The sequence below is a fragment of the Centruroides vittatus genome, unplaced genomic scaffold (assembly GCF_030686945.1).
Source record: "Centruroides vittatus isolate TY-2023 unplaced genomic scaffold, ASM3068694v2 contig_68, whole genome shotgun sequence".
Lineage (NCBI taxonomy): Eukaryota > Metazoa > Arthropoda > Arachnida > Scorpiones > Buthidae > Centruroides > Centruroides vittatus.
The window spans coordinates 40,864-51,864 of record NW_027122426.1 but is presented as its reverse complement, the minus strand read 5'-3'; the positions used below and the strand labels follow the sequence as shown (position 1 = coordinate 51,864).

Below are 11,001 nucleotides of genomic sequence, written 5' to 3'. Positions count from 1 at the left end.
CATGACTTACTGTCGTGCTGGAAAGCTGCCATTCGTCGGTTAGCGTCGGTTAGCCTCGGTTAGCGTTTAAAAATAATTTAAGAAATGAAACATGACACAACTTAAAATGAAAATAAATTTAATGAAATAAAAGTAAAGTTATAAGTAACATAAATGAAAAAATAAAATATTTACAATGAAAAAAAAATATATTTACAATGAAAAAAAATAAAATATTTACAAATATACATAATATACTATACTTTACATATTGTATAGTACATAGCTATAATCACAAAAAAATAAAAATGAAAAATATCAAAATAAAGAGATAAAAATATAAAAAAGTATAATGATAAAAAAAGCATACAAATCAGAATATAAAAATAATATAAATAAGCAATTTACACCAATACAAATTACACTTAAGTTGGAAATAATATTAAAAATTTTCTTTTGTGTGATAAATCTTAAAACAAGGGGCCGGACACATGGCCACCTGACATTGTTCACATTGATATCTTGTTTCTCGTCTAATTTTTTTTCCGTCCTTGTTCTTTTTACAACAGACAACACAACATCTAGTGGGAGCTACTTTTTTGTCGGTCGGCGGAATAAAGTCCGGGAAATGTCTTTCCGTAAGTCTTAACGGACCTGCAGTTCTCGTCCGACCATGTTTACTGGCCATCGTTACGGTGTGGTATGTGGTTATCAGTCGTTCTATTAGAGTCAGTCGAAATAGCATGTTTGGTTTCTGTTCACCATTTTTTTTATATAACACATAGGCATTATAAAGTGAAATGTCTAGTAACTGGAAAAATATTTTTTTGTAATACTTCTTCCCTCTTTTTCTTGCCACAGTATAATCATGGAGATGCTGATCTAAAAGGTCAACACCTCCCATAGTTTTGTTGTAGTCAACAACAACTTGTGGCTTCATTAGTACATTACCGGTACGCGTTTCTGTACTTACCATTGTAGCACTGTGGAATGTAGAGAGGAAAGTGACTGTTCTCCTGTCATGCCATTTTTGTATCAGCACTTTACCTCTCTGCATTGCCACAGTCTCTCCTTTTTTTAATTTTTTTTTGTGTAATATTTTCGGTACATCTTTTCTTGTTGTTCGTAGTGTTCCACAACAATCTGTTTTGCGCGTTATTAGATAATCTGCTAATTGTGGGGAAGTATAATAATTATCCGTAGTTAGACAATATCCCTTGTCTAACAACGGGTCCAGTAATGATAGCACAACTTGTGACGTAAATAAAAAATGCCCGTATTTTTTATTTAGGCAAGTGCCTTTTCCTGTATAAATTAGAAAGTTGTGCAAATATCCAGTTTCCGATTCACATAACATAAAAAATTTGACACCGTAACGAGACCGTTTCTGAGGAATGTACTGCTTCCAGGAAAGACGGCCTTTGAATAATAGGAGGCTCTCGTCGATGCTGATATTTTGTTGCGGGGTATAATATTGGGAAAATTTTGAATTTAAATTATTTATTATCGGCCAAATCTTCCAAAGTTTTGGATTATCGTGTGTTTCGGGATTAAAATTGGTATTGTTTTCAAAATGTAAATTTTTTTTTATTTCCTCGTATCTTGTTCTTTTCATTAGTTTACCGAAAATTGGGGTTTCTATAAGTTTATTCCTGGACCAGTACATTTTCTCATTGGGTTTGTACAACAGTCCTTGCAATATACTAATCGTTAGAAATATATATATTTCTTCGACTGTCACTGGCTCCCACTGATCCCTTGATGACCGTGCCTGTTGCAATGCGAAGTTGTTCGTTTCGGTTACAATCATGTTTATTAATTCCAAATTAAAAAATAATAGAAAGTACGCTAAAGGGTCAAAATAATCCGCAAGGGTGAAATTGCATCCTGAACTTCCCCGAAAAGGAAATCGCGGAGGAGGTGGTGGAGGATCATCCTTGTTTATTTCCACCCATTTTCTTATAGAGGTGTCGACTCCATCGTCGCTGTGATCTGATCCATCTTCACTGTGATCTGATGATCCATCTTCATCAATGCTGATGCAGCTGTCTGATTCACTCTCAGACATTGACAGTTCTTCGATGTCAAATTCCGAATCTGACATGCTGACAATAAAAAAATGATCTAAAACCCGTTATATGTATCGAACGCGAAATAAAATAGTAATTATTATTATTTTCCAGGAATATTATATTTCTTATAAACTTACTTGAAAATAACAGGATGAATTTTATAGAGCTAGTTATTCTAACAAGTAAGATCGCACTAGAACAAAATGATAACGTGTCGTGTCTACTGAAGAGCAAGGACACTAGTGAGAATTTCTCGAAGCATTCGAAAGAAGAACAGAGACACCGAAATTCTAGGAATAAACACCTGACATTTATTGCAGTCATAAACTGTAACATTTGAGAACACCAGTATCGGAAGCTTTTGTACTTACAGTACAATACACATTTCCATTTGGCAAATTTTTATTACAAGTTCTGAGAATTGATAATTACATGAAGGTGTTTAGAAGTTCTTTCTAAATACTTATATGTGTAAAATATTTTACAGAAATATGAATAACTTATCACCATTTATGATTGTTGACTAAAACATATATATATTTACAAAAATTTATAAAATTCAAGATTTGAAAAAATCAGAAAACTTTTTTGTATAAACATGCGTAACATATAACATATGTAACATATAACAATCTGTTATATGTTACGTAGACAGGTCTATTTTCTCAAAAAAACTGCAGCTTTCTAAATCAAAGTAGAGATAGAATATGGCCTACAGTTTACAACGCGACTAGTTTGGGGTGGGTGGTTGAAATTTGTAAATCTAGGTCAACACACATTTGTGCATCGATGGTGTATATTTGATTTTGTTTATGTTATTTATACTATTATAATAAGCAATTATTTCCTTATTATGTGAACGATTATACATGTATTATTGTTTACGTATTACGGATATATCACAATAATCCGGAAGTACTTTGTTTTTTAGAAAGACTTATGGCTGGATGATTCTGAAAAAACGTTTATAAACGTAAAACAGTATGAATATACATATAAATTTATTAAATTCAGGTAAAAATAAATCAGAATAACGATTTATGATAGTTTCTATATGTTCGTAGCTTACTAAGAGTATCTCCGAGAATGCGTGGCTTTTTGCTTGAAATTTCCCACCCCACAAAGCTGAGTCTATGCTTATTCGTTGAAGGATAGTCAATTAGCTATAATATACCAGTTGCAGCTCAACAGGCATGTGACCGAAGGCTTCTTTCATCCAAAAAACAAAAGAAGTGTGTTCCATAGATATAACAATGGGAAGGAGGAGTTTTGTACAAACTGTAACCAAATCTGTACCGATCTAAGCTTTGATTTGCTTTTTTGTATGTGTGTTTTGACTGTCTCAACCAATAAATGTTTTGTCACCACCTCCTGGCCATAAATATTTCGCAAAATATCGACCCCTCCCAGTGTAAAGTAATTAGAAATGAAGAGGCAGATCACTGGCTGATAGAATTGATAGTCAACTTCTTTTAGACTGTAGTTGGTTACTTTCTGTCTATGTTGATATTAGATCAACGAATGAGCCACCTGTGAAAATAGTGGAGCTCAAATTTCTGCTAAGTTCCATCCCTCTCTGGTTACCATCTTTGAAATATGTAAACAATCGTTATAAAATTGTTTGTTTCTAACGTTTTTTTAGCTCTAATTAGCTAATCTTTGTTCTTAGAGAGTATTTAGGTTAGCAAACATTATTTTAGAATTGTGAAGTTATAAATTATTTGGAAAAGTGACCCTTTCTCCTCGCAGTTACATAATATGACAAAATATGTAAAGAATCGCATCCGAAATTGCGTAGTATAGTCGATTATTGTAAAAATCGTCAAAAAATAGCATAAAAATAACGTTTATTATACATTATCGCTAAGAAAACTTGTGTTGACTTCGACCCTCAGATGACTCATCCACTCCCCTCCTAGGAGAGTAATTAGAGAAGTAGTGTAAATAATGGCAATATCTTCTCACTTGCTGTAGCTAGAAGGCTGTGGTTTGTTTTGTTTTCAAACAAAAGATGTATGTGACTAATAAATCTACGATATTTTAGCGAATTTATATAGGTAAATATATTATTTTTTGCTTTGTTCGAAAATTTATATTTTTTTATTATAATTTCACGTTCGTTATAAACAAAATACAAAACTACTGTAAACTGTAATATGACTTTGCTAGAAAACAAAAAAAAACTGAATGTAGCGAGAATTTGAAACGAGATACCACATTTGAAACAATACTTGCATCCGTAAAAGTGTTTTTCCTGCAAAACATCGTGTTTTTGATAGAAAAATGCCGAATTTTTATAAAAATTCTGTATATGAATATTTTTCATTAGCTTATTATCAGAAAAAGGTTTTATCGGTCTCACATTGCTTGACCCACACTACCCCCTGGAGTTTCTTTCCAAGAGAGAAATAGTATATTGTAAACAAAGACATTTTACACCCTGAGGCTCTAGAGGGGTGCAGTTCGTCTAGTAAAGAAGACAACAAATTACTTTACATTATAAAATCTGCAAATAAAATTTATTGATTTATTTTTATTCTATGGTTTTTTCGAAAATGAACCATGTAAATATTATTGTAAATTTGTGTTTTATAGATAAAATTAGATCAAATGTGTTTAGATAAAAATAAACTAGAAAATAGTAATTGCAACAAAATATTCAACAACAAAATATTTAACAATCTGTACAATACAATCGATATAGACTAGAAAGATAAGAAATTAGAATAGACAATCGTGTTATTTTATGTCTTCCCCTAGGACTTGATAATTGCAAGCAGGTGTGTCAAAAAACTTTTATTATAAAAGCATTTTTCATATGAATATTTTTACACAAATACAAAAAATTCCTTATATCACAATAATACTTATTCTATAATAGTTTCTAGCTTTATACGCTGACATAAGAAGTTTTACAAAAAACTCACCAAATCAGAATAATTTATAATACACCATTTTATAAAATAAATTTATAAAAAAATTTAGTTTAAATCTTTATTCATTTTATAATGTATTATTTAGAAACTTGTTATTTTTTATGTAACACAATACTGGCAAAGAGACACTCAATACAAGCTTCAGTACAGATAAACATCTGGACGACCTTGAAAACAGCTGATTGTAAACTTTCGCGGGTTGTTCCCAACAACAGCCTAAGGGGAAGTAGGTTTTCTACACACGTCTGAACTAGTTACTGCAAATACTCGATTGTATTACGTTATTTTCTGATAATTTTTTTTTTATTTTCTTGTTATTACCTATATTATATGCTAATCTAAACCACATTAACCTAACATTGTTTTTTTGTGTTTTACAGGAAAAACTCCCACATAAAATTAAAAAAACATTTAATACACCAATTTATAAATTAGATTTCTAAAAAATTTAAACATATAACTTAATTTCCTTTACTGCATATTATTTAAAAACGAATGGTCTTTCAAATAAAAAAAATCGCGACGGATCACGCGACACGCGCCGCTGTTCGGTGTACAGAGCTAAATGTCTTTGAGAACAGCTGTTTGTCGAAGCTAGTGGGTTATTTCCAATTAAGTTTCAGGGGAAGATAGGTTTCTGCACAGATGTGCATCAGTTACCGTATGCACATAAATACATCACGAGAATATCGGTGATTTGTGATGTTTCTATAGGAGGGGACCAAAAAATTGGTCAATAACAAAAGCTTCTATTGGATGTATAATTTCAAACTTTGCTGATGTCATAGAAAACATCCAATAGAATACAAAATAAGCTTTTTCCGTAATATATCAGGCATAGGACGTTTACAAACGATTATTTAATACTTGCCCGAGATATCTCGGGATATGGACTGCGCAGCTGCACGCGCAGCCCGAGATATCTCGGGTTATGGGCTTAAGGGGTTAAACTTCACTTAAAATTTAAGTTTCTTGCTACTGGAGAGACTTTTCGAAGTCTGAGCTATACTTTTCGAGTGGGAAGAACAACGGTAACTTCAATAGTGAGAGAGACCTGTCTTGCCATCTGGAAAAAACTGAAAGCAACGTATATCAAAGTACCTAGGAGGGAAGAGGAATGGCAAAACATCGCTGATGAATTTTTGGAACGTTGGCAACTGTTCAATTGTTGTGGCAGTATCGATGGCAAGCATATTGTTTTGCAGTGTCTTGCAAATACCGGATCGCTAAATTATAATTATAAAAGGAGATTTAGCAAAATATTAATGGCTGTAGTAGATGCTCCATTACAAATTCATTTTTGTTGATTTTGGACATTACGGAAGTGAGAGTGATGGAGGAGTTTTTCAAAAATGTACATTTGGGAAAAAAAGTAATAAGTCAGACACTTAATCTTCCAAAAGATGCTAATTTGCCAAATTCTAATGTAACTTTCCCTTATTACTTTGTGGCTGATGCAGTTTTCCCCTTAAGGAGAAATATAATGAGACCATACCCTCGCAAATCTCATTTTTATCATACAGGGCGTATTTTTAATTATCGTTTGAGTCGAGCTCGGCATGTTGTCGAAAATGCTTTTGGAATTTTGGCATCACGTTTTAGAATATTTTTACGGGCATTGAATTTTGACGAAAATATAACATTGCCAAAGATTGTTGCTGCTTCTCTTGTGTTGCATAATTTTTTATTAACCGAAAGCAGCACTATATACTGTTCGACAGGTTTTGTCGACACAGAAGATTCGGCTCATTTAGTCAATCCAGGACAATGGCGGGATGAACAAAAAAATTTACATAAATGTGGTAGGCAAGGATCCAACGCATATAGCAATGTTGCAAAAGTGTTAAGTGACAAACTTGCCCACTATTTATGTAGTGAAGGTGTTGTCGAATGGCAAGATAGCTGTGTATATTGAGGCCTTCGTTAAATTTTTATAATGTAAAAATATCTGTAAATATTGTTTTGTATATATAAACCGTAACCTCTTTTCTAACCTTTGTATCCGGTACTTCTTTTACTGTCCAACCACAAACGTTTTCGGCCTCGCTCGAGGTCTGCTTCAGGTTAATCGAACAAAAGAACAAACGAGAATTGGCTTCCAGATTATTTGAATTAATCCTCGAGGAACTTTTAGAATATATTCAAATCTAATTTTGAATATACGCATGCGCTATGTGGCAGTTGCCGTTTTCGTATTCTTCGCATACGTAACGCCATGCGTATGATGGTTACGTATGCGAAGAATACGAAAACGGCAACGCCACATAGCGCATGCGTATATTCAAAATTAGATTTGAATATATTCTAAAAGTTCCTCGAGGATTAATTCAAATAATCTGGAAGCCAATTCTCGTTTGTTCTTTTGTTCGATTAACCTGAAGCAGACCTCGAGCGAGGCCGAAAACGTTTGTGGTTGGACAGTAAAAGAAGTACCGGATACAAAGGTTAGAAAAGAGGTTACGGATTAAATAAACCAGTAGTCAGACTAGTAGATTGGGTGTATATATAAAAGTAATGATTTATTTTAAAAGTACAGTAGAGCATCGATTATCCGACCCCCGATTAACCGACTTATCGGTTAACCGACCGCGTTCTAGTCGGCAAATTCAAATGTCCGCTAGTGATGTGGCGCTACAATATTTGGTTATGTCTTGGCTACTTTAATATTGTTTTTGTTAAATTTTTGCATGTTTTAGCTGGCAGCACTGGCTCGACCATGAAAGGGAGGCTAGTATTTAAACCAGGCCTAATACACTATACTAATAATGTATTTTTTCATACTTTTCGGTTATCCGACCAACCCCAGTCCCCAATTGAGTCGGATAATCGATGCTCTACTGTATATGCCAAATGATTTACTTATTGTGTTGTTCATGTATTTTTTGTTTCCAACAAATAATTCAGTGTTTTTTAAGACCTCATGTCTATATTTGATAATTCTTGTAATCTTATATGAAGGTTATCACAAAATCTGTTCTTTTTCATAAGAACTATTATCAGTTCCTTTGATATATTGCCAAATTTTTCTGTATAGTTGAAATTAATGAATATGGTCTGTGTCCAATAATATTGAAATTTTATCAAATCAGAAGTTTAATAAAGCCTATAATTCAGTTATCCTAATTTACAAACTTACTAAATATCAAGCAGATCAGCTACTCAATTCTTATAAAATACACATGATCTAAATCTATTTAGATTTAGATAATGTGCATTTTATAAGAGTGTTTAACTTCTTTTAAAAAAGACTGATTTGTTTGCATTTTTTATGTAACATTTTAAACTCATTCTAGTAAGCATAATTGGGTTGACCAAGATTCTTATATTTTGGATATGATTTTCTAGATCTGTTTGAGTTTGATGAAAATGAGCTCTTAATCCAGATCTCATGGATGTAATTTTGTAGTTTATGGCAACTTTGGGTATTCTTTATTTTCAGGTTATCCTTTGAAGAAACAAGTGTTTTTTCATGATCATTCTATGATTTAGTTATAATTATACTTTTTGTTATTTAATTTGTTTCAAGAATTTTAACAAATACTAATAAGTGTCACATATTTTATTTCCCCCATGTAATATATTAATCCTTATACAATGTAGTTTATTGACGGATTATTATTATTTTTCAGGTAAGTTTTAAATAGGAAAATTTAAAAGAAATTTGTAACATATTGTATAGCATTTAAATTTATATTCCATACTTTATAATTTCACAAAAAGGTTCTATGAGATAATTTTTTCATATTTTTCTCGCCATATCTGAATTCTTCCTCCTCGTCTATTACATTTGTACAAATGAAGTAGACACAATACAAATATGTACTAAAATATTGAAAAAGCATTAACAAATTTCCTGAATGTATTCTGAAGATGCTGTGGAGTGGCTGTTTATATCAAGGGTTATATTCTAAATAGCCTGTTAAGGAAATTTATAGTGTAAAAATGAAAAATACATGATAACTTTTTGTATATATAAAATTTTTTATTTTTTAAAATATTCATCTTTTTTTTTTCTAATTCCAACATCATAAATTCAATATTCTTCATGGCATAATGCCTGTCTTTTTTATTTAAATCGCAAAGTCTAACATTTAGACTTTTACAAAAGCAGTCTATTCTGTCTTGTGTTGTTTCTGTTAAAAGTTTAGATGTTTCACTGAAAGTTTTTAGAGCAACATCCAACATGTCTCGACTTTTTTTTATCGTCTTTTGTTTTTCTTATAGGGGCTTTCATGTTGAATATTCTCTTCAGATGTCTCATCTCTGTAATAATAACAGCAGTTGTTATTATCTATTACAATTATTTATTATAAATTTAAAATATTGTACAATTTCACTTACATTTCACAAAAAGGTTCTGTTGTATCAGAAATGTTGATACAATCACTACTCTCAATGTGTGCTGTGATTGCTTCATCATTTCCTATAGTGCTGTTAAAATAAATTGCCATCATTATTTCTTGATAAATGATTTTTTTAAGTAATGCACTATTTTAATATTTTAAACAAATCACTGGTTATTCAGTTCTATATTTGAACTAAGAAATTAAAATACTAATATATAATCATTGCAAACCACTACTATAATCAGTTGTATTAATATCTTAAATACATTATATATTAATTAAAACTTATAATCATCATACCTGTCTGCCTGTAGTAAAACTGATCCGAGAAATCCATCAATATATTTAAATAAACTCTAATTTGTGGACCCCTCGATGTGGGTTCCTGTCCGTGGTGAGGGGACCTCCCAGAGATGGTTTAGTATCTCTTCTTTACCATCCCTGGGATCTGAACGCCCACCCACGTGTTTGCCGTGCGTGGTGGCCCGTATGCCGGAAAGGGGGATCCTGGTAGTTGAGGGGCAACATACCGTCCCCAACACACTGCTTTGGCCCCTGCTTCGGATAAACGGGAGGCTCAAATCAGGCTCCGTTTGAGTCAATCGGCTGGTCGTTGAGTCATTGTTGACCTCGGCTTGGAGTCAACCGATCGATGCAGACCGGGCAGACACGTCAGACAAGGTGTGCTTTTCTCGACTGCATTGTGAGGGTATAGCTCCTGGGAAACCCTGGTGCAACGGTCTATGGGAGTCTCCCATGTGACGGCATCCCCTTGTTGGGCCCCATGGTGGGTGGGGTCACTAGAAGCTGAATGTTTTACTTTTATTTTTGAGGAATCCATAATTATAAGACCCGAAAGAGCGGAAAAATTTAAAAATTTTCAGTACCCCAGCGTACTTAATAGTACACGCAACTGGTGACAAACCCTTATCTAAAGCTTCTCCTTTTCTCATTCAAAAATTGTTCCAGTCGACTATTGGAGATTTGAAAAAAATTCAGAAATTAAGATCAGGTGATTTACTGGTGGAAACATCCTCCCCACAACAATCTGCAAAACTTCTAGAAACAAAGACCCTGGGAGAAATGGAAGTCACTGTCACACCACACGAAAGCCTAAACTCATCACGTGGTGTGATATCTGAAATTGATCTGATGTCTGAAGACGAATCAGATATTCAGATTGGTCTTTCAGATCAAGGTGTCGTTGCTGTCCGGCGCATTTCAATTCGTCGAGACGGCAAGTTGATACCAACAAAACACTTGATTCTTACTTTCAGCAAACCAACATTGCCATCCTTTATAACAGCAGGATATCTACGTTGCTCAGTCTGTCCATATATCCCAAATCCGCTGCGTTGTTTCAAATGCCAGCGATTTGGACACTCACAAACATCCTGCCGAGGAAAAAGCGCATGTGCACAGTGTGGGACTGAGGGTCACGACAGTACAGAATGTAAAAGTACCCCATGCTGTGTGAACTGTAAAGATGCCCATCCTGCTTACTCCCGGAAATGCCCTGCATCGCAGAGAGAAAAAGAAATACAGCGTGTAAAAACAGTCAACAACTTACCCTACCCAGAGGCACGTCGCATGGTCACTTCAAGTGCACCACCGAAACAAAAAACATTTGCTGCTGCTCTGAAATCCACAAAGACATGTGAAGTTTAG

The 11,001-nt window shown here is 33.4% G+C and overlaps 2 protein-coding genes across 2 annotated transcripts; one reads left to right on the top strand and one right to left on the bottom strand.

The window, feature by feature from the left end:
• Window positions 1-421: 421 nt before the first annotated feature.
• LOC136980100 (piggyBac transposable element-derived protein 4-like) lies at window positions 422-2,083 on the bottom strand. Its single transcript, XM_067276139.1, has one exon. The coding sequence runs from the start codon at window positions 2,081-2,083 to the stop codon at window positions 422-424; it is 1,662 nt and encodes a 553-aa protein (XP_067132240.1).
• Window positions 2,084-2,202: 119 nt separating this feature from the next.
• Window positions 2,203-11,001, top strand: LOC136980099 (uncharacterized). Its single transcript, XM_067276138.1, has 2 exons — window positions 2,203-2,293; window positions 10,238-11,001. Exons 1-2 carry the CDS (start codon window positions 2,203-2,205, stop codon window positions 10,999-11,001), a joined length of 855 nt encoding a protein of 284 aa, XP_067132239.1.